Source organism: Salvia splendens, chromosome 17 (assembly GCF_004379255.2).
Source record: "Salvia splendens isolate huo1 chromosome 17, SspV2, whole genome shotgun sequence".
Taxonomy (NCBI): Eukaryota; Viridiplantae; Streptophyta; class Magnoliopsida; order Lamiales; family Lamiaceae; genus Salvia; species Salvia splendens.
In genome coordinates this window covers 9896774-9922057 of record NC_056048.1, presented here as the reverse complement: position 1 = coordinate 9922057, position 25284 = coordinate 9896774, and the positions used below count along the sequence as shown (strand labels likewise).

Below are 25284 nucleotides of genomic sequence, written 5' to 3'. Positions count from 1 at the left end.
GCCAACAGCATATCCGTTGAAAAATTATTATTTTTTTAAAAATCGAAAATAATACCGAAAAAAAAATCTCAATCCCAAAAAAATGGCTTTTTTTTGCCCCTTTTTCTGTATTTTTTAATTTTTTTTATTTTTTCCCCTAAAATCATCTATAAATACACACAATTATCATCCATTTTTCACATCAAATCATCTCTCATTCATACGACGAGGTGTGTATACGACGGTGGGTGAGATGATCGAAACAAGGCACACAATGCGCAATACCCGAACCCACGTTGAGCTACAAGAAGACCTAATCAATCACATTTGGGCGAAATTCGGCCACGAATAGTGGTTTTTTTTTTATTTTAGGAGTTGAATTATGTATTTTTTATTGATTAGGAGTTTAATTATGTAATTTTTAATTTTTAGGATTTTAATTATGTAATTTTATTTTTTAGGATTTTAATTATGTAATTTTTAATTTTTAATGTATTTTGTAATATTATTCCAGGTATTTTTAATGTATTTTAATTTTGTGGAAATGTTTTTATTTAAATTGAATAATGGAATGGTGGGACCCTTGTGCTCGTCCTTGCAGAAGAGCACTGATGTGGGTGTTATGCTCTTGCCTAAGAACAGGCAGAAAAAGTGGGGTCGGGCCCACATCCGTGCTCGTTGGCAAGAGCACGGTTGTGGATGCTCTTAGAAACTAGAGACTTAGTCGCCACCTAATCCACTCTTGTGGCTGGTGCAATAAAACTTTGTTTAACAATTGTAAAATTCTTTTCTTTTCTTTCAATTTTTTTTCTTCGTTCTCTATTGTTTAAACTTCAAACTAGTATGACAGAATTGAGCCTCTTTTATCTTTCTCATTTTCCTACTTTTCCCCTATCTCTTTCACCTATCCACTTCTGCAAATTTTCTAAATTTTTCGTTATGATCATTTTCATTTCACTTTCGTAATACATCTTATACCATGGTATTACATGAGATTCCTCTTTAAGATAGTCATACTAGGGCTCTGACCGCGTGCCTGTTGAAGAATGAGCCGGCGACTCATAGGCAGTGGCTTGGTTAAGGGAACCCACTAAGATCAAGAAACTTGGTGACCATCCAAAAACTATTTAGTGCATTAATTTAGATCTAAAACGTTCTAAATGCCCACAACTTTAAAAACTAATGAAAAGCCAAATAAGTTAAATATCCCTTCGTTTGCAAAATGTTATTCACTTTTACTACTGTGATCTGTCCGTGAAATATTGTACACTTTGTTTTTTTAAGAATATTGTGATATTAGGCCTATTGGTATCAGCCCACTACTAAGCAAAACAAATGACAAGAATCTCAGCCAAGGCAGTCATCGAATGATTACTTGAGTCATTTTATTTTAGGATATCTCAACTTACTCGAGTGATTTTTTTTTTGATTAAAAAAAAAACATCTAATCTCATATACTTTATTCTTTCTTTTATTACTCTCTTTATTTTCTCTTACTTTATTTAACTCACTAAACACAACTTTTTTAAATCTTGTGCCGAAAAAAAACATCTCAAGTAGCGTGGAACGGAGAGAGTATCATTTCTCACCTACGAAGAATTAGTTTTGAGAAAAATGCTACAAACCATTTTATTGACATAGAATTATATATACAATCACCTAATTAGTTTAAAACCCTAAGACCTCAAAACCAATTTCAAATTAATCAAAATCATACAACCTCAAAACCAATATTTTTCAACATTGAAACTGAGAATTCAAAAAAATGACTAGAGTACTAATAATTAAACATATTGCAATATCATGACTTCTGTATAATTTAACTGAAAACAAAAAATATTTCATTTCAATTGAAGCAAAGCAAACGAAACACATAAAATGTGGTATATATGACTTCTCCTTTCTAACGAATTTTCACTTCCAACTCTGCTATTCTGCGCCAACAAAACAATACATGAACCAAACCTGGCCGAAATGTGCAATACAAAGAAAACAAAGGCCCGACGCTGAATAGGCCAACAAGAAGAGGTAGAAATACGAATGCACATAACTCGTTCGTGTGGGTTTTACCTTATCGTCCCCCAGATAGCTCGATGGCATTCTGGTTGTAGATCGAATCCTCCCCCCAGTCAAACCTTCTCTGCAGCCTCTCGTGTTCTTGCCTCCTCGTGACCTCCACGTGCTGCCACTCCTCCCATCTCTCAGCAAGCCCTTCCCCTTCCAGCATACGGACGACTTCTGACATTGCTGGCCGGTCCTCCGGTGAGCCCTGAGTGCACAGTAGCGCGACCTGGATCATCATCTCGACTTCTTGAATGTTGTAGTTTCTACTCAGGTTCTGATCCACAATGGCATCCAGTCGTTTCTCCCGTTGCAGTTTCTTGACCTTCGACGAGATTGAGAGTTAACTATCAGTAACGCGTCTTATTTTGAAAACCAAGAAACATCACACGTTGGCAACTTAACTTACATGGTCGAGCAGTAAGACATCATCTTCTTCTTCCAAGCGGGAGAAATCTATAGCTCGTTGGCCCGTGACGATCTCTAGAAGCAGGATGCCGTATCCAAACACGTCGGTCTTCTCCGATGATTTTCCGGTGGACAGGTATTCAGGAGCTATGTGGCCCATCGTCCCACGAACCTGTGTCGTTACATTGGTTTTCCTCACATCAACAAGCTTTGCCAACCCGAAGTCACCAACAACGGCCTCAAAATGTTCGTCAAGCAAAACATTTGCAGCTTTTACATCTCGGTGGATGATTTTTGGATTGCAATGCTCGTGCAAGTACTCTAGCCCACGCGCTGTGCCCAGCGCCACCCTCTTTCTGCTCGGCCAGTCCAAAACGGGATCCCCGGGTTTAAGCTCTTTTAAATATCCGAAACAAATCATCAGCTTTGGAAACACCAATCAAGGGACATATACCAACAAACATCACACACATACGGAAAGAAGAAAAAAACTAGTGTACATCCACATGTACGGTGCTTCGACTACAAATATGGTTAACTAATCCAAATTAAGGTATATCTATTAGAAATGGGCTACTCACCCCTTAAAAGGACTCATAAGGGGGAGGGTTATCCACACTTATATAGATTAGATGGGATCTTAACACGCCCCCTCACGTGTGGGCCGGAAAGGACATCGGTCTTCCATCACATGGGTAGGCAATGCAAGAGAAACCATCATCGATGTGGGCCGGAAAGGACATCGGTCTTCCACTCGTGAGGTAGATAAGAGATAAAGAGAGAACCATCATCGACTTGGGCACGCTCTGATACCATATTAGAAATGGGCCACTCACCCCTTAAAAGGCCTCATAAGGGGGAGGGTTATCCACACTTATATAGATTAGATGAGATCTTCACCAAGTCGATGTGGGACAGAATTTAGAGAATTTAACAATATCAATACCAAACTAGGACTGTTAATCCCTACTTGGGTTTATTAATCAGAATTTGGATTAAATTAAGTAGGATTCAATGAGTGTGCCTCGTAGAGTAATACCTCGAAGACGAGAGGCAACACTCAAGTTTTGCATGAAAGGGTAAACCAGAAGGCGTTCAGTTGGCGTTGTGCAGAAGCCAATGAGTCGGAGAAGATTTTTGTGAACGGCCACACTGATCATCTCGACTTCGCGCTGGAATGCCGTATCCCCCCCGGGACTCTCAAAATCAGTTAACCGTTTGACAGCAACCTTGGTGTTATCAGGAAGGACGCCTTTGTAAACCTTTCCAAAACCACCCTGTCCCAGCACGTTTTTCTCGCTGAAACTGTCTGTAGCAATCTGCAACTCTCTCCACGCAAATCTCTTCAGTTGGCCAAACTCAATTCTCCGATCAACTTCACCTGTACACGAGAATTACAAAATCTGAGCAGCCATAGGGACAGTAACAATGGTTAAATCCCACCATAACCGGAACCAACCTGCAACGTCGACAAAAACTTCACGTCTGTAGCCTTTATGCCTACCCTTCCACAAGAATAAAAGCAGTAAACCTCCGAGAACAATAATAGCAACAAGGGCAGCAACAATCCCGATTATCATGCCAGTCTTTGATTTACTTGAATGGCCTGTAAATATGGAATGAACAACTTACTACCGAAGACAAGACACCCTTCTGCAAATTTGAACAACTCTACAGACGCAACACAAAATGTTCTCCATGATCATACAATGCATACATACCTCCATTTTCGGAGGCACAACTGTGGGGAAAATTGATACCACAGTTTAATTGATTGCCTGTAAAACTGAAATAAGTAACTTACGCTTAAATCAATGGAAATAATGCTAATAGATTAATTAATACACATAAGTAAATGAGCAACGACCCATACTTATACTTGGAGACCCTAAATAACTGCTCTGGGATTTTACCACTCAGACTGTTAGAAGCAAGTTGTCTGCAAAATGAAACTTCATCAAGCCATGTAAATACAACTAAATGAAGTCGAACATCATATTTTGTAACCCCAAAAATACACCAAAAGGAAAGTCGCCTACAGGTTAACCAAGTTTGAAAGACTTGAAAGTGATTCGGGAACTGGTCCGGAGAGATTGTTTTGATTTAAAATCCTGTCCAGCAAATGAAGGTGTCTTACAATCGACAGTATAAAATGAAGAAGACAGAGATAAAAACCCTTAATGCTTGCTTACAAAAATGTGAGCCTCCTGAGATTGCCTAGGGAAGACGGTATTTCTCCAGTTAAGTTATTATTTTCGAGATCTAACATTGTCAAGCTCGACAAATTTCCCAACTCTTCAGGTATCATACCAGTTATTCCGTTTCCTTGTAACTGGCTGCAAAGAGGACACAACAATATAAATACATATTCTCTAGTAACATTAGAAAATCAATCAATGATAAAGATTTGTTCGAAACATACAGTGTATTCAGTGCCTTCAAATTCCCGATTTGAGGTGATAAGGTTCCAGTAAATCCCATATTAGACAATGTCCTGTCAAAAGATGATCATGTGAGATTGTAACCAAAATGAAATACACAAAGTCCAACTGGAAAATATTCATCGTTTAATAAGTAAATTAAACTCAAAACAACAAAGTCTTGGGATAAGCAGGTATCATACACGGTCGTCACATTGTTAGTACTGTCGCATATAACTTTGGACCATGTGCACGGGTTAACTTGATTCTGATTCCAATCAGTAAGCTGATTGCTTGAAGCTTTGAGTGAAGTCCTCAAAGCAAACAATGCATCTCCTGAAGAATCCCCCCCCCCAAAAAAAAAATGTTAACCCCTCTTTTAACCGTGGCAAGCTAAATCATAGCAAAATGTTTACCGTTCGACAGAGAGAATAATAAAAGGGAATAAAGTTGTTGTTATGAACTTTAACTAGTCCAATATACAATGAGTAATTGATAATGCTAATAGCTCCGAGGCAACATATCCAACTAAAAAGAGACGGAAAAAGATACAAGTATTTAACGTAGTCAACTACATGATATAAAAAAAATAGAGGGAAAAAATTACAACCATTTCATATTACACGATTGCAAGTTTTAAGATGGTCAAAACACGAAGCATTAACAAGAAAATTCGAAACAATTCCCATGGTGCCACTTCACACAAAGCATTAACAAATATATTCTAAACAGCTTTCAGAACATTCACGTACAGGAATATGTAAAAGCAAGTATTCAGTATATTGCAGCCTATTTAGTATTACCAACCACTATAATGCAGTTTCAATTTGTCGCCAACATTATTTTGTCAATTGAAGAACATTCTAAAGTAAGAACTACAAAGTATCAAACTTCATGAATGTAAAGAAATTCCTACCAGATTTCTAAACCAACTTTGACCTAGTAAAATTTACTTCTTCTCGCATTTCAGAAATTCAGACATAGTCAAAACTAGTATCTTCTGAGAAAAATAAAGCATACACGAGCCACGATTCAGAAGATTCTAAATGAAAAAGAACACTACCTTGTGCATCAGGAGATACAAAAGCAGTTAAACATGCGAACACCAGGACTGCAATGAGCAGGACCATCTTCATATCATATCAATTCACGCGTACACAGCCAGTCAAACATAGTATAGCGTCTACTCTCTGTGGATGATCATCAAGAAGGCGAGAACCCTATCAAACATCAGAACCTTTTGCTGACGCGTGCATGACTATATATGACAATGCTTAAGAAACAATCTGTACAAGTTAATAGCACAAAATATATGAACAAATAAGACATTATTTGTAAGCAATAACCCAAAGTTCTTTCTGGACGAAATATAATCCGATAACCAAATCCCAAAAACAGAAGCTTTGTAATGTTAAAAGGCACAAATCTCTGCTCAACTCTCCTCTTTTAGTAGCTCGGAATTTCAGTCCACAATCCTCATCATAAGGGTAGATCGCTTGCATTTAACTGTATTTATCTATTTCACTTCAACGATTTGAATTCTGGTATTGTCAGTCTATTCTAGTTTAATTATTTGCCACAAGAAAGTAAATCTCTCCAAATTTAAATAAAGACAAACAAAATAAACAGTAAAAAAAAAGAAAATACTAATGAAGATTCACAAACATTCAATCTGCAGAAAACAAACCACAAAAACATAAAACTGAACAACACCATCAGAGTTTCCCTCCAAATATTTCACATAAATTCATAGTAGTAGTAGTAATTAATAATACAACCATCCAACTGCTACAGAAATAAATGAACAGATTCTATTAATTAAGTTTCCCTACGGAGCCAATCAAGAAATTCAATAAAAAGATCCAATCTTTCGACAAAGCAGATAAAAGAATAGAAGGGGGTGAATCAAAAATCTCGAATTCCAAATCCAACAAAAAATCAAAGAAGAGAGTTGCATACATGTTCATAAATTAAACAACAACTTCGCCAATTAAAAAAAGGTAAGGATAAAATCAAGAAAAGTAACCTAAGTGAAGGACCAGAAACGGGTCTGATTTTGGTTTGAAAGTAATGAAGTGTTGTGTACTTCTGTTTGGAGCAAATCTGAAGCAGAAGAAGGAAGTTTCTGAAAATGCTCTTTTGCTGTGATGGGTTTTTTTAACTAACTGTAAATGCGTGGTGTGTGTGAGAGGTCTTTCCTTTCGTCTAGCTCGGCCCCTCCTCTTCCACTCCTATCTCAATGCAATTATTATACAGAAAAGCACTACGACTCGCATAAATCGAGAAAATGAAAATGAACTTGCTTGTTGACTGAGACCATCCACAACGCGTCTCGCGCCGGGCTCGCGTCTCGTCTCGGAGAGACGAGACCCCCGCGAGACGCATTGCAGCGCCCATCTCGTCTCCAGCTCGCGACCGTCTCGTCGCGTAGCTCGTCTCGGAGAGACACGAGACGAGTTGTCTCGCCACGCGCCAGGGACACGTGGCACGTCCCCATGCGTGCGTGACGCCCACTCGCTGGCCCGCGAGTGGGCGTCGTCACTGATGACGCAATAATTCATTTTTTTAAAAAAAATCGATTTTTAATAAAAATGTTTTTTTTTTTCAAACGGTAATATTACCGTTAAATATTTATTTTCATTTTTTAAATTTTTAATTTTTTTACTCTATAAATAATTCTATTCCATACTCATTTCAAACACAAACACACATCTATTCCTCTCAAATCCTCTCTATCACTCCAATTTCCATCTTCAATCAACTCAAACAAATGGATCCTTTGAGCAAATGCGCCAATTAATGGAACAATCACTCGAAGAAGATCGACGACGAGAGGCGGAGGAAGCCGCACCACCCCCACGACGCTCCCGGAAGTACATCAATCGGAACCAGGAGGCTGCGCGCAAGGATGTGGAGAGGGCGTTCGGGGTTCTCCAAACGCGCTTCAACATCATCAAAGCCCCGGCTCGTTCGTGGTTCATGGAGAGCATGGTCGACATCATGTATACGTGCATAATCTTGCACAACATGATTGTCCGAGACGAAGGACCCGATGCCGGAAATTGGTTCGACCCCGAATCCCCCGGAAGCTCAACCGCAAGTAGTCCGCCGCGAAGTGGAGCGCATCCATCTATACAAGAACGGTTGGCTATTCGGGCAAGGACACGCGACTCTAGCGCCCACACCCAACTCCAAGAGGATCTAATTGAGCACATTTGGGAAAAGTTTGGCGGAGAAGATTAAATTATGTCATTTTTATTTTTTTAGAATTTTAATTATGTCTTCGTTTTTTTTAATGTTAAGTTGTAATATTGTTTTAATTTTAATAAAGTGTGTTTGTTTAAATTGAATTGGGTTTTAAAAAAAATTATAAATTAAATTGAATGAATAGTAATTAAGAGACGGTATAGAGACGGTTAAGAGACGGAGCGTTGCAGGTTCCGTCTCTTAGTTAAGAGATGGAGGAAAAAAGGACAGTGGGGCCCTCAAATAGTGCTCAAATAGTAGTTAAGAGACGGTATAGAGACAGCGTTGTGGATGGCCTGATGGTGGCTGTGCGGGTCCTACTTTCCATTTTTTCCCTTCTTTGATTTTGAATTTTGGAACTTATTTAAAAAATGAATTATTTTTATAATTGAAAATAGAAATTCTTTTCATTTTAATTTATTTTTAAAATATAAATTTTATATTTAAATTTTTTTTCTCTTTTGAGGTGAGATTCATTTTTCACTTAACATATTTTTTTTCTATATATTACTTACTTTATTAATTTTGTAAATAAAATCTGTGTCGTTCCGAAAGTTCTTATTTTTAGAAAATGGAGAAAGTACTAGAGTTATTAGTACTCACTTCCTTTTTAAAAATAAAAAACTTTTGAAATTAAACAGATGTTAATGCAAAATTATTAAAGTACTAACTGAGAAGAAAATGAAATGATAATGTAGTATTAGTGGATCTACATTATTAATAATGTAAATTTAATTTAATCATAGTGATATAATCCCTTTGTCCCACATTAATTGGTACTGTTTAACTTGACACAGATTTTAAGAAAGTAGTGGAAAGTGGATGGAAAAAGTTAGTGGAACGTGAGTCGTACTTTTATACTATAATTTTATAAAATGTGAGTGAAACGAGTTAGTGGAATGTATAGTCCATTATCAAAAAGGTAATACTTCCTCTTTCCGTCAATAGGTGTCCTTATTCATTTTTACTATAAATGATAGGTAAATCTCATATTTCTAACTTATTCTAGTCGTATTTTTATAGGAGACGGGCCAAATGTATGGGAAGAGGGGAAAGGTTGATTAAAGGGAGAGAGAGGGCAAGTATAGCAAATTTATGAATGTTGTATAGACTGGCAGTAAATCCATACCCCTATCCTTGAAATAGCACGTGTAGAAGCCGAATATGTATACATTTCAATTTTTTGATTTGTCCAATCAAATAAGACTTTTATTCATATTTTGAGAATGATGAATCTTGAAGAGCTTAGTGTATCCTACCTACTTGTACGTAGGGATGTCAATTTAGCCCGTAACCCGTGGGCTGACCCGAATAGCCCGCCAAATTTATAGGATTAGGGCTGAAAATTTCCAGCCCGATAAAATTACAGCCCGATTAGCCCGCACCCGATTAACCCGCAACCCGTTAGGGCCAGACCCGAAAACCCGATGGGCTGGCCCGGAAACCCGATAAAATTTATATTGTTCTATTTGTTTGACTCTAATTCGACACTTCATTGATTATTTTATAATACAGATTACTGAAAAAATAACTTTCCATTTTATATATTAAATATATAAATTATATATTAAGTTTTTATTAATATAATAATAGATAAATGAATTAGAAACTTCAAATTCACTAAAAAAATATATTTAAATTTCTAAACATGCTTTAAAATTTCTTGATGTTTATGTTTTATGTTGCATAAATCTCAAATATTAGTATTTGATCATGTTAATATTTGAGTTTACGCATATATCTCAATTTTATCATAATTAAATATTTTACATTTTATAAATATAACTACTTTTCACCATTATTTATTGGATTGATCGCATGTTAATTTTATCGGTAGCAACCCGATTAACCCGATGGGCTGCCCGAAACCCGAGCTTTTAGGGTTAGGGCTGAACTTTTATAACCCGAAAAAATAACAACCCGATTAGCCCGCACCCGATTGACCCGCAACCCGAATAGGGTTGGCCCGAAACCCGGTGGGCTGGCCCGATTGACATCCCTACTTGTATGGTTAGCACAATGCCAATCTGAATTAGTCTGGGTGGTGTAGTCGGTTATCACACTAGTCTCACACACTAGAGGTCCCCGGTTCAAACCCGGGCTCAGACATTTGTTATTTTATAATAATAAATAATCATTTCAGTCCTCAAGTTTATATCTTCAATTTAGGGTCACTTGAGAATCGTTTTTATTCAGTAACACTATAGTACTTTCATCTAACTAATTATCATTACTCAACGTACTATATATTGGTTTACAAACCCGGGCTCAGACATTTGTTATTTTATAATAATAAATAATCCTTTCAGTCCTCAAGGTTATATCTTCAATTTAGGGTCACTTGAGAATCATTTTTATTCAGTAACACTACAGTACTTTCATCTAACTAATTATCATTACTCAACGTACTATATATTGGTTTACAAAACCAATATAACAGTCAAACTCTCGTCGTTGCCATGCTCCCTCAAGCACTTCTCGTACTCCCCCGAGAACAAATTGATCTTCGTCTTCACCTGATCTCAGTGCTTGCGGAGCTGCTCCCTATGGCGCTTGTAGGCGGCCGGCGGCTTGGCCTCGTTGTACGATCAGCGATGCGCTCCCAGTACGCAATTTGCTTTTGGTTGTTGGCAAACACCGGGTCCTCCGAAATATCAATCCAACACCTAACCAAGACGATGGTTTCATCTGGGTTGTAGTTCATCCTCCCTGGGGCGAACTCTTCATTCTTCTCCGGAGGCGGCAACTTCTGGGCAATTTGCCTGTTCCGCTTCTTCTTGGTGGCGGAGCCTGAGGCGGCGGTGCGGCGGGGTGAGGCGTGGGCGCAGGTGGGAGAAGGCTCAATGTCTGACAGCCCGTACGAATCCGTACAGAAATCGGGATCGTACTGGGTGTTGGAGTCAAAGGGTCGGTATTCATCAGGGTCTGTACCCGGCCACCGTGCACCACCACTGAACATCGGACTATTCGGACTTGGGTAATCACCGGGATTCATTTTTAGTGTATGGAAGAGTGAGAATGGAAGGGTGGAGTGAATGGAAGAGTGAAGTTGGGGTGTATATATAATAAATTTTGAAGAATTACAAAAAATAAAAAAAGGAAAACGCGTTGCATCATCGGCGTGACCTGCAGTGGGGCGGATAATACCGCGGACGATGCGTGGTCGAAGCCCTATCGTCCGCGGAGGAAGTATAAGGCGCAGACGATGTATGTGCCATCGTCCGCCCCACTGTGGATGCGCTAATCAACTTTGTGCACAATGTTATTTACATAATAATATTTATTTACTAATAGAGAGAGAAGAACTTATCTCACTTGAAATTTTATTTCACTTTTCAGAAAGTGCACATTATTTGTTAATTAAGACAAGTTTATCATCAAACTGATATTACCATATCTTATAAAAGAAATCTACTTAGCATATTAAAAATACTACTATTTACATCCGAGCTATGCACGGGACATAAGAATTTCATATATTGAATTCAAAATATAATAAATATATAGAAAATAAGAATTCAAAGAAGCAATGTAAAGATTTAAAAAAATAGAAATGTACTTATCTTGTATCACTCTAAATGAAGAATTTACTATTCCCTAATGAATGAAACATTTATGCAATTTTAATTTATAATCTAAGTGGAGTAAAAATAATAAAATTAATGACAAAAAGAAGATGTGTGACTAATGATCAAAGAATATGAGTTAATTAGAATAAGATATAAAATAAAAAAAATGTGTGAGTAAAGATGATTACTGACACTGCTATGTATATCATTAATCCAAATAAAAGGTTAATTAATATATAAATTTAATAGCTTAATTTTGAAAAAAAAAATTGAAAAATATATGGAATATTAAACATACCCACATTAAATATATGAATAATTTAAATCATAAAAATTTAAAACTTCTTTGAGAAGTCAAGTTAAAAAATTCGTATTATCCAATAATCACATTTTAGTTGACTATTTATTTCTTCTGTTTAATTTCAGAACATAGCATAACTTGATATACATGACCAAAGACTAATGAATTTTTTTATTGGAAAGAATAAATTTCTTACTTCACGCCACATATACATATAAAAAGTAAATTATCACTTAAAATAATGATAATATTTTATGCATCTACTCTTCCTAAACCAACATCAATTCCTCTCCAATTTTCTATTTCAATCTCCGTCACAAAATGTCCGGCGACGGGAATTACGGCGGTGGCGGCTCCGGTGGATGGGATCTCAACGCGTTCGGCGATTGGGAGACCATGTACAACACACTAGGTGGTTCCGGGTCGTCGACGCCGGGCACCCAGGGGTCGGCGACGCCGGGTGGGTACCAACCACCCACTTTCGATGTGGATGCCTACGCTCGACCACCCGGCTCGCGGCTTTCTCAGGGTTTGTCCCAGATTCGGGAGGATATCCCCGTAGAACCCACCCAGGGAGGAAGCCGAGGCGGTGGAAGCTCTAGGGCTGCGTCTGAGGCACCCGAGGAGGAGGAGGAGGAGGAGGATCTGGGCCGGCATCCGTACAACAACGAAGAAACTAAGGCGGTGTACACCGCCTGGCTCACCGTCTCGTACGATCCCATCGTCGGGAACCAACAAGCCGCCAAGTGCTTCTGGGAAAAGGTCCGTGATGTCTACCACCAGACTAAGCCGAAAGGGGCCCGGAAGCGCAAATATACAATGCTCCGTGCTCACTTTGGCCGAGTCGACGCACAGGTCAAAAAATTTTGCGGCATCTACTCGGCCGAAGCGGCGAACTACCAAAGCGGAGCTTCGGGCGCCGACATTCTGAGGGCGGCTTTGAGCGTCTTCTACCAGGACACCGGTCTACAGTTCAAATATGTTGATATTTGGCAGCTCGTCAAGGACGAGGAAAGGTGGGCCGGCGGTGTCCGCTCGAGCTCGGGCTCAACCTCAAAGCGCACGAAGCACACGGGGAGCGGCCACTACTCGTCTGGTGACACCGGTGAGGCCAGCGAGGGTACACCGCAGGTGTTTGGGGGTACTGGGGATCCAACGCCCGACGAATACGGGGGATCCAGCCGTGGGCGCCGTCGGCCGCAAGGGACGAAGGCGGTGAAGACGGCTAGAGCGAGGAAGAGCCGAGGCGAATCAAGCCAGTCGGCCTCGGGATCGGGCTCGCGGGGAGGCTCGGACACACTTACGGTGGCGTACATGACCGCCACAATGGCGGACACTTCCCGCTTCTCGTACGCCCAATTCACGGCCTGGTGGAACGGAATTGTGTATATGGCAGCACAACTTGGCCTTCCGACTCCCCCTCAACCTCGACCGCCTCCGGAGGATGATTCGCCGGCGGAGTAGTTTTTTTATTTTCCCACGTTTAATTGTGTGTTTTTTATTTTGTGTTTTTTATGTTTTTAGGATTTTAATTGTGTGCTTTTTTTATTTTTTTTAAGTTTAAGTTGAATTTTTTTTAATGTTGTGTGTTTTTTAATAAAGTGTGTTTGTTTTTTTATTAAAGTGTGTTTATTTAAATTGAATTGGGTTGGAAATAAAAAAATGAAATTGAATGAATAGTAATTTAAGGAACGGTTAAGGAACGAAGGGTTGCAGGTTCCGTTCCTTAGTTAAGGAATGGAGTAAAAAAGTACAGTGGGGCCCTCAAATAGTGGTTTAAGGAACGGTATAGGAACGGTATAGGAACAGCGTTGTGGATGGCCTTAGGTGGTAGCTTATAGGCTAAAGTCTAGTACATATTCTCAAACACAAATTTAATAGGACAAACTGAAATTTATCCAGTCACCTTTCATCTTGTATATAATTTCATATTCGAAATAAGGTAGTCTAAATTCTTGCAAAGTACTCCCTTTGTCCTATAAAACTAGAGAATTTGGGAAGGTCATGAATTTTATAATTAATGCGAAATTGGTAATAGAGAAAAGAAAAGAAAAAACTATTGGAGTTTTGTTAACGCAGAATGGAATCCATCTAGAAATAAAAATGAAGTAATTTTGGAGGACGATCCAAAATGACAAATATAGATTATTTTAAGAGGATAATAGAGTATGACTTTTCCATGCGAAGAACTTTATAATAACTAAATCAAAATCAGCATCATAAATCCATTTAATGTAAAAACAAATATAATATCAAAAATCAACAAAGCAAAAAAAAAGGTCTGATCTCTTTGGTATAACAAAAACGAAAAAAAAAGAGTATTAAACAGCACAACTGACGACAACATAATGTGTAACACATACCTTAGTTCTTCTCAATATCTCTTCTTCTTTTCTCTTGGAGATGAATATTATGGATAGATGATGTAATTTGTTTTCTTCTTCTTGTAGATGATATAGATCTAATGATTGATATATTAGTACTATAGTATTTATTATATTCATCGAATTAATTAATATATTTGACATTCGATAGTTGAAACTATTCAATACATGCATGTGCCATGATTCCCAGCTGGCAGTTGCCATTGCCATATAATTAAACATAACCAAGTTAATTACTAGGTGTAGGTAATTAGTGGCTTAATTGTCAACTATGGATGCAGTTTTTTTATTACACAAGATGCTTCATTTATTGCTGCCTAACGTGCGATTACAAACAAAGTAAATGTTAAACTTCAAATTAACTAGATCTACATATATTAAAGTATTGCAACACACTGGCTAATCTATTTTCTGAAGTCTTAAAATAAAGAGTTCAACTTAATATATATTGAATAACAAGTGTGGATTTGTACAAGTTCCTAGATTCGAACCCCCAAGACAAAAGAAAGAACACACAAAAACATGAGAGCAAAATTGTTAGATGATCTAACAAAGTACTACAATGGCAGAGAACGGTACCAAGACATGTTAGTAATATATATGCAAAACTCATTTCTAGTGGCTAGTGCTGAACTATCGAGAACTAATAAATAGTTCATTATTAGATCATTTTAGAAATAATGAAGTTAAACAGTATCCAAATGCACTCCATATAAAATGAACTAAAACGGACTAAAAATAATATAAAATGAACTAAATAAACTAAAAATGAATGGTTTCGACGGTTCGACACTAGAAATTAGTTCGATATTGATTATAATCCTATTGAATCATATCCCTGTATGTAATCTAATATCTTGGAGGAATGATCTTGCGCCTAATTTGGTCATAAAGATTCATTCCCATCATCCCGGTTTGTATGTTGAGCAGTTGGCAGATAAGTCGGTATCGTTGGGCTTCATGGAGATGCCGGTGCGTTGGGCTGCAAGGTATGGGAGAGTCCCATATTAAAAAAATCACATGAAAATATATAGTACTCCCTCCGACCGCAAATAAGAGTCCCGTTTTACTATTTTAGTCCGTTCGCGGATAGGAGTCCCAGTTCACTTTTACCATAAATGGCAATAGGGTCTCACATTCTACTAACTTATTCCACTCGCATTTCATGTAAAACTAATATATACAAGTGAGACTCATATTTACTAACTTTTTTCCACTCATTTTTCTTAACATTTCTTAAAACTCGTGCTGTCAAAAAATGAGACTCCTAATGGCTGACGGAGAGAGTATGTATCATCAATGAGTTAAATAATGTCGTCTATTTATATAGAAAACAACGTCGTTTGGTTTAGAACATCAACAATATACTACACACAACATGATCCGATTTTTCATTATGGGATGATTGCAAACATATCCAACTTCATGATTTTTTCCGTTGATTTTTAAACTTGCAGGTGGAACTAGAACTTGATCAAAGATTTTGATTTTATGAAAACTTTTCTATTTGTTAAAATAAATTCATATCTATTATTAAAAGTTCAGCTTGATGACATTGCTTACTTAAAAATATACTCCATCTGTTCCCTAATAGAAACCATCATGCCATTTTGGTATATCGATATATAGGCGTTTCGTTTAACTTAAATGTGCTATAAATTGTAAATAAATATCATAACTCATTCTATTCGTAGACATATATAAGTAGGATAGTGTTAAAAAAGTAATAAAATCTTAATGCATAATCAAATAATGAAACATGAAGTCATTTCAAAAATACTAATTAGGTCATTTTTAGATCAACTTAATAAGTAATAAAATCTTAATCCATAATCAAATAATGAAACATGAAGTCATTTTAAAAATACTAATTAGGTCATTTTTAGATCAACTTAATTCATAACATAGAATGTCACTTTTAAATCGTTATAGTTCATATGAGTTCATACCACTCGTTTAGACTGACAACTAGTTGTCCGGCAAGTTCAAATGTAGTTGTCACTCTGTTTCATTAGTGTTGGAGTATTTCTTTTGAGTATGAAAATTAAGAAATACTACATATTTAATAAGTTAAATGGAGTAAGAATAAAATATAAGAGAAAAAATAACCGAGAGTAAAGTAAGACAAAGAATATTGTAACAGATATAAGTGTAGTATATTTTCTAAAAAAGAAAATAACTCAAGCCCAAAAAAAATACTCCCTCCGTTCGTGAATAAGAGTCTTACTTCTTTCCAGCACGAATTTTAAGAAATGTTAAGAAGAGTGGATGGAAAAATATTAATGGTATATGAGTTCAACATGTATTTATTAGTTTTAAATGAAATGTGATTAGTGGTACGAGTTGGTGAAATATGAGGTTTATTACCTTTTATAGTAGTATAAATGAACTGGGACTCCTATACGCAGACGGACTAAAATGGAAAAACGAGACTCTTATTCGCAGACGGATGGAGTATAATTTTCAGGCTATCAAATCAGAGACAATTTTGCCGAAAAACTTTATTGTGGATGACTGGGAACAAATTCAAATTTTGTGATTTTTTGCGATTTGCAGAGAGCTCATTAATTAATACTCCCTCCGTCTGCGAATAGGAGTCCCGTTTTTCCATTTTGGTTCGTCCGCGAATAAGAGTCCCGGTTCATTATTTCTATAAATGGTATTAAAGGTCCCACATTACACCAACTCATTCCACTCACATATCTTTTAAAACTTATATATACAAATGGGGTTCATATTCCACTAACTTTCTTTACCCACTTTTCTTAAATTTCTTAAAACCCGGTGCCGGAATGAAATGAGACTCCTATTCGCGAATGACTCGACTTATTTTAATACAAGTGATACCCGCAAGTGTACGGGGCTAGTGTAGCAATTAGCAAGCAAGAGTATTGTATCCCACAGAGACAAGATTGTATCAACTTAACTACACGAACAAATGTTAACTACTGTCTAGACAATCAGGAAAAGTTTGGTTTGTTCTAACACTACCGAATGCACATAAAAAGCAAATAAACAAATGAAAATAAGTAAACACGAAGTGAAGAGATAATATGGAGAAAATTGTAGAACTCAAAGATCCGATGCACGATTCCAAGCTCTTATCCAATCAAATTGCCTTACCTTTTGGTGTCCCTAGAGTTATTAAGTCGACCACAATTATAGATTAAACCTCCTAAACCCCTAACTCCCATTCTAATCCTAAACCCCTAACTCCCAAAAGCTCGATAAGGTCAAAGACCTCACTCAAAACCTCAACTCTCCCGAGTTCTATTGTATTAAGGTGTGAATTATTCTTATTTCCAGATTAATTATTTCATCTCCCGATTAATGTAATTAATCCTACACAATCAAGTGGTGATCAGACAACTGAAAGGAATAAACCAAAGAATAATCAAATAACTACAAGAGCAAGGTAAGAACAAAAATCAATTGGATAAAAACTATGAAATTAATGCATCATCACCAAGAATTCTACAAGAAATGTTTAGCTACTCATGTTCTTCATAAAAACCATGTTTTAAACAAAAGATTCTATGAAATACATGGAGAAAAGATTAAGATACTCATGCGAGAATGAATGTATGGAATGGCAACTTCAATCTTCCGATTGGAAGTATTCAATCTTCAATTCCCTCTCTCAAATGTGTTCTTGGGGTGTGTGTGAGTATTGGAGGCGGTAGGTATAGAATGATTCCCGTATATGCAACCTTAGCCTTTTTCTTCTTATTCTTCCATCAAAAATCGCATTTTTGGCAAAAGAATACGCACAAGACAACGTACCCGGCCGGGTGATGATTTTCAACCAGTTGCTGACCCTTTCAATGCAGAATCGTCGTACCCGGCCGGGTGAATTTACAGGGTAACAATTCACCCGACCGCGTGAAAGTTTCTGGAACGCGCAGTGTTCTTATAACGTCCATAACTTCTTCTACCGAACTCCGATTGAGGCGTGCAAGATACCCACGTGAAGCTCTTTCAAAGACGAAGAGACTGATATTCATTAGGGGCTAATTGGACTTTAAAATCTCTAGTAAAAAGTGTCTCAAGCCAAGGCTGCTGCACATCCATATATTTTGTATCTTTTTTCTACACATTCTTAACAAAATGGTCAATCTACCAACATAATAGAGAAGTATATATAAACACGCCTAATAATAGATAAAATATGATCAAATTCATTCAAAACCACCCTCTAAAACCATGTAAAATCCAAGTATGTCAGCGAACAAAGGGAGTAATACTATAATAATATTATTGGTGTCTGTTGCGATATTTTTACATAAAAATGTGATTATCGTGATGTTTTTAATAGGGTTGGAACGGTACGGTATACCGCGCCGAAATGGCCATACCACATACCGTACCGTACCGTGCGGTATGACCAAAAATCATACCTTTACCGTACCACTTTTGTCGGTATACCGTGATTTCCGGTATATACCGCAATTGCGGTATATACCGTATTTGCGGTATACCGTGTTATTTGTGGTATGATGCGGTATAACGCGGTATACCGCGGTATATACAAAATGCATACCTTTACCGTACCTAAAACTGTCGGTACGGTATGATACCGTACCGAAAAGTACGGTATACCGAAAATTCGGTATTTTCGGTATTTTTTCAGTACGGTAAGTGCAGTATTTCGGTATTTCGGTATATTTTCCCAGTCCTAGTTTTTAATACTAACTAGAACTTCAAGTGATTCTAACGTTTGTTATCTAAACTCTGCATAATTCACATACTCAACTAGCATTTAACTTGGAAATTAAACAACGCAGACTTTGTGACACTAAAGAATGTGATCAATCATAGACCTAAACCCTAAACACTAAAGAATGTGATCAATAATAGAGAAGACCAAGGAGCAATGTGATCAATAATAGAGAAGACCAAGGAGCTATACAAGCATTGGAAGTCGTTCATCACCCAATGAATGGCAAGAGGAGCAACGTTGATGAAACTTGAACTTGAGTTCCGTAATACATATGTACCTATTTGTGTGTATTGATGAAACTTGTGCAGTATTTCCTCCTGCCCTTTAAAAATGCAACGTTTTCATTTTTGGATTGTCACTTTAAAAATGAAAAGTTTCATAAATGGAAACACCATTATCTCTACTTTTTTTCTATATTGCTTTATTCTCTTCTTTAACTCACAAAATAACACTATATAAAATCTCTTGCCGAAAAATGAATATTTTATATATATTCAGACTTAAAAAATACTTCCTCTGTCCGCAAATAGGAGTCCCGTTTTTCCATTTTAATCCATCCGCGAATAGGAGTCTCGGTTCATTATTACTATAAATGGTAAAGAGGCCCCACATTCCCCTAACTCACTCCATTCACATATCATTTTAAACTAATATATACAAGTGAGACCCATATTTCACAAACTTTCTTCTACCCACTTTTTTTAACATTTCTTAAAGCCCGCCGGATAAGATTGAGACTCCTATTCGCGGACAGAGGGAGTATTAAATTACTTGAGCACTTTGTCATCTACTTTTAAAGATAGTGCAACGACTACCTATATTAGTCTGGGTGGTGTAGTCGGTTATCACACTAGTCTATTAAGAATATTTATGTTCTTATGCGACCTATGCGTCTATCGGTTTAATTATAAGGATCAAGTTTATATTAAATGATAAGGATTCTAATATAAAAGACGATCCTGTGATGGATTGATTTCGATTAAAGAATTAGAATTTGGGTGTATTGATAACCCTCTTCTCTTACCTCTAATTATGTAATATAATAGTGTATATTTATATATATACGAAGAGTTTCATTACCATATATATATATATATATATATATATATATATATATATATATATATATAGAGTCGTGATCATATGATAACCCCTAAATATCGTAATAACCTTATAACCAAATCTGGACCACACATATTTCTAATCATGCGGTTGAGATTCAAACTTAGATTTACTTCATAAAAAAAAGCGCGGGGGTAAAACTGTCATTTCTCTCATTTAATTTCTGAATTTTGCCAAATATCACGTAAAATGATAAAATGATAGGTTTATTGCATAGAATGATAGTTTTGAGATTCAAACTTAGATTTACTTCATAAAAAAAAGCGCGGGGGTAAAACTGTCATTTCCCTCATTTAATTTCTGAATTTCTCCAAATATCACGTAAAATGATAAAATGATAAAATGATAGGTTTATTGCATAGAATGATAGTTTTGCCGGATAGAATGATACTCTGAGTTGATAAAATGATACTTTTAACTGACTGATAAAATGATAAAATGATAGGTTTATTGCTTAAAATGATAGTTTTGCCGAATAGAATGATACTCTGAGTTGATAAAATGATACTTTTGACTGAATGATAAAATGATAAAATGATAGGTTTATTGCATAGAATGATAGTTTTGCCGGATAGAATGATACTCTGAGTTGATAAAATGATACTTTTGACCGACTGATAAAATGATAAAATGATAGGTTTATTGCATAGAATGATAGTTTTGCCGGATAGAATGATACTCTGAGTTGATAAAATGATACTTTTGACCGACTGATAAAATGATAAAATGATAGGTTTATTGCATAGAATGATAGTTTTGCCGGATAGAATGATACTCTGAGTTGATAAAATGATACTTTTAGCTTATAAATGTTAGGTTTACTGCATAAAATGATAGTTTTGCCGGATAGAATGATACTTTCAGCCGATAGAATGATAGTTTTGCCGGGTAGAATGATACTTTCAGCCGATAGAATGATAGGTATTTTTGGTGTATAAAATGATATTTTTGTTTAATAAAATGATAATCTAAGCGGATAAAATTACAGAAACCTTATAAAAATGATAGTTTTTCCGGATAGAATGATACTTTGAGTTGATAAAATGATACTTTTAGCTTATAAATGTTAGGTTTACTGCATAAAATGATAGTTTTGCCGGATAGAATGATAATTTCAGCCGATAGAATGATAGTTTTGCCGGATAGAATGATACTTTCAGCCGATAGAATGATAGGTATTTTTGGTGTATAAAATGACATTTTTGTTTAATAAAATGATACTTTTACCTGATAAAATGATAATCTAAGCGGATAAAATGACAGTAACCTTATAAAAATGATAGTTTAGCTGAAGAAATTGCATATAAGCTGATAAAATGATACTTTAACGTGACAAAATGACATAAAACTGATAAAATGATAGTTTTGCCGGATAGAATGATACTCTGAGTTGATAAAATGATACTTTTGACTGACTGATAAAATGATATATGTTAGGTTTATTGCATAGAATGATAGTTTTCCCGGATAGAATGATACTCTGAGTTGATAAAATGATACTTTTGACTGACTGATAAAATGATAAAATGAGCGAAATTCAGAAATTAAATGAGCGAAATTTGGATACGTAAATTTTATCATGAGCGAAATGACATATTTACCCCCGCGTTTTTTTTATGAAGTAAATCTAAGTTTGAATATCAACCGCGTGATTTTAAAAATGTGTGATCCAGATTTGGTTATAGCGTTATTACGGAAATTAGGGTTATCATTATAACGCAACCCTATATATATATATGTGAAAGGTAATGATTATGTATATATATAAATTGGCCGTGCATGTGTGACGTGTGTTATAGTATGTGATGAATACTAATAACATGCAGTTATGTTGTAATTTGATAACTAACAACTCCAATAGACATGTCTGTTGATTGAGAAGTTCGGTTAGTGCATTATTAAAGCATATGTGTGAATAGACGCAAACTTTCGGAGAAGACGTCTAATTGCTATATATATGCGTGTGCTTTGCATGTAAAGAGCACAACATATGACAACAGTTACATGCACAGAAAAGTATCACGACATTATAGATATACACATTATATAATGAAGTATTTGATTCTTCTCCCATCAAAAGAATGAATAAAAGCTTATGGTCAAAGAGGGTATAAAATCAATTGGAGGATCCGGTCAAAGAAAGGACTAACATCAATTGGTGGATTTCTACCTCTACATCAAATGAAGAAAGTCTGGATGGAGGTTGGTGATTTTTATCTCCACTTTATAATATAAATATTATGGTTGAATTAATTCAAATCTAGTCAAAGATTTCATTATCGAAATCATTAAAGTATTGAAATATGGCTTACAGGTCTCACACACTAGGGGTCCCCGATATGAACCCGGGCTCAGACATTTTATTAGGTTATGTTTTTGGTGATCAGGTTTATTATATATAATCCTTACAGGTCCTCGAGGTTATATATTTAATTTATTCTCACTTGAGAATCGATTCAATGAAATAACACTGTAGTACTTTCATCTAACTAATTACCAAAGAACTAAGCTTATTCGAAATTCTGTTTTACTGCAAAAAAGTGCATATTATTTGTTAATTAAGACAAGTGTAACATCGAACTGATATAACCATATTTTATAACCGACATAAATTTGCGACATGAATTTACTTGCACTATGTTAAAAGGATCTGCCTAAATGATTTGAATATTAGCTATTTTTGTGAGCACATGAGTATATTATAATTAATTAAAATTTAATCAAATGTTTTATTGGTTTCGCATATAAAAAATATGAGAGACCACAAAAGAATGAGACAAAAAGTGACAAAAGACACACACACATTTACACAATTATAATTAGACATAGATTTACATATACAACACCACTTTTTAATCTATTCCACACACAATTTAATTATTCCACACAATTAGAATAATTAGACGTAGATTTACTAATGCAACACGGCTTTTTATTCCACACAATTTCATTAATTATTCCACACACATGCACACCACACTACTCAAAATAAAACATCAACTAATAATTTTTTGCACTTCCTCGTAACTAAGAATATCATTCACCAACCTATCAAAATCATGATAAGATTCACCACCAACTCTTGTAGCCACTTCGGCTTTCCTCTTCCATTCCAAAGCATTCCCCTTCATAACCTTCCCTCTGTCTCCTTCCATCACCTCCCTCACAACTTCCTCCACCTTCTCCCTCCTCACATCCTCATCCACCTCTATCCCCATCCCCCATTCCACGCACACGAACCGTCTGTTCGTGTGCTGCTCCGCGAAGAACGGCCAGCACACCATCGGCACACCCGCCCCAATGCTCTCCAGAGTCGAATTCCATCCACAGTGGCTCAAAAACACGCCCACGGACGGGTGCAGAAGCACCTCGTCCTGGGCGCACCACCCCGCGATCAAGCACCTCCCCTTTGTCTCCTCGACAAAACCCGCGGGCAACCGGGCCGACCCGCCCATGGCAATGTCGGGTCGGGTTATCAAAAGAAACGGGTGGTTGCTATTGGCCAATCCCCATGCGAATTCTTCTAGATGTTTCTCGGAAATCAATGTCACACTCCCATAATTTACATACACCACGGAATTCTTTTCTTGTTTGTCTAGCCATTCTAAGCATGTTCTATCTTCTTTCCATAGATTTGGCTTGAATGAGATTTGTTGGTTTTTGGAAATTTCATCGGAAAGCATGGTGAGAGGGCCGATGTTGTATGTTGGTGGAGATGTGGATGAGATGGCTTCGAGGACTTGGTGTTCGAGTGCGTTGAATGTGTTGAAGATGATTCCAGTTGCTTGTAGACAGTTTTGAGCTTCGTCTCTCAAATAGTTGAACAAGACATCATCCTTGTTTGTTGTTCGGATAAAGCTAGGGATGTCTCTGAGCTTTATGTTGGGAATGCCCGGAATCCAATCTATTTCTGTCTCTAGCAATCCCTTCTCCACAAACTTGTCATCTAGCCACAAAATAATTTAATTAATACTCCCATATGGCCATATCAATTCAAATTTAACTAATACACGTTATATGCTTGGGGATAAAACAACGAAAAACCTACTACTTTAGTAAAGATTGGTTATGATGGTCGGAATATGAAACAAAAAACTAGTACTAGTATTATAATAATATTTCATATAGTGTAAGGAGAGAACAAAAATCATTATATGAATCTTATAACTCACTTCATCTATAAACAATTGGTTTAAGGACATTTAGCCGAATTTAACAGACTCAAATCCCAAATACATCATCTAAGCTTTAAATTTGTACCAATTTGATACGATAAAAAAAGTCCAACTCCCCTTGTAGTTTGAGTTGGAGTGTTGGCAAAAGAAACAAAAATTACTACTCCCTCTTGTGTGTGGCAATGTGACGCTAAAAAAAAGTGGAAGTATAAAATTAGGAAATGTACTTTTAATAGTATTAGCTTTATAATAATTGTGAGTGAAATAAATTAGTAGAATATGAATTGAATTACTAAAATGAGACAGAACAATGGGGACGGAAGGGAGTAAAACATTATTCAATCACCAATTGATTGGGCTACATATTTGTAAAACGAATATTCTACCTTGGAAGGGGACCATCCCTTGATTCTGGAGTTGCCGGTAAGAGAGGTAGCCCATGAAACCACAAGCGGAGGCCGTCCACAGCTGAAACACCGGAATCCCCAATTCAGCACCCGCCCTAATCGCGAAGCTCATTGCTCCATCGGCAATTATACAACTAATCCTCGGAACCTCCGCCGCCGCAGCGAGCTTCTCCAGCACCAGCCGGAAAACGGGGAGGCAACTCTTCCTGATCGAGTCGCACAGCGCCACGGGATCCTGGGTGGCGTCGAGGTCGGACGGCGGCAGGCCCTCCGGCATCGTCTCGAACCGGAGATTCTTGAAGCTCCGCATCCACTCCGCCCCTTTCGACCGGATCAATCGCCGGTGGTTGAACTCGGTGTTGACGATGGTGACGAAGAATCCCTTTGTTTGTAAAAGCGAGGCTAGCTGCATTGCCGGAATAAGGTGGCCTTGCGCCGGAAACGGCACGAGAACGGCATGCGGCCTTCTGGTCATGCTGGATTATAGTAAGA

General features: G+C 36.8%; 2 protein-coding genes and 1 non-coding gene across 4 annotated transcripts; 1 reads left to right on the top strand and 2 right to left on the bottom strand.

The window, feature by feature from the left end:
* Positions 1 to 1797: 1797 nt before the first annotated feature.
* On the bottom strand, positions 1798 to 7094 carry LOC121775085 (probable LRR receptor-like serine/threonine-protein kinase At5g10290). 2 transcript variants are annotated; one of them, XM_042172055.1, is made up of 12 exons: positions 6895 to 7094; positions 5932 to 6088; positions 5072 to 5204; positions 4871 to 4942; positions 4641 to 4784; positions 4488 to 4559; positions 4322 to 4387; positions 4170 to 4234; positions 3908 to 4054; positions 3488 to 3829; positions 2450 to 2844; positions 1798 to 2365 (listed from the first exon to the last, which is right to left on the bottom strand). In XM_042172055.1, exons 2-12 carry the CDS (start codon positions 6002 to 6004, stop codon positions 2051 to 2053), a joined length of 1824 nt encoding a protein of 607 aa, XP_042027989.1. In that variant the 5' UTR covers positions 6005 to 6088; positions 6895 to 7094; the 3' UTR covers positions 1798 to 2050. The 2 variants fall into 2 exon arrangements, with proteins under 2 accessions (XP_042027989.1, XP_042027990.1); XM_042172056.1 differs by lacking the exon at positions 5072 to 5204.
* Positions 7095 to 10149: 3055 nt separating this feature from the next.
* TRNAV-CAC lies at positions 10150 to 10223 on the top strand. Its single transcript has one exon. It is a non-coding gene; the product is annotated as a tRNA-Val (tRNA).
* A 12933-nt stretch (positions 10224 to 23156) lies between these two features.
* On the bottom strand, positions 23157 to 25284 carry LOC121773964 (linamarin synthase 2-like). Its single transcript, XM_042170876.1, has 2 exons — positions 24772 to 25284; positions 23157 to 24156 (listed from the first exon to the last, which is right to left on the bottom strand). The coding sequence occupies exons 1-2, from the start codon at positions 25265 to 25267 to the stop codon at positions 23207 to 23209; spliced, it is 1446 nt and encodes a 481-aa protein (XP_042026810.1). The 5' UTR covers positions 25268 to 25284; the 3' UTR covers positions 23157 to 23206.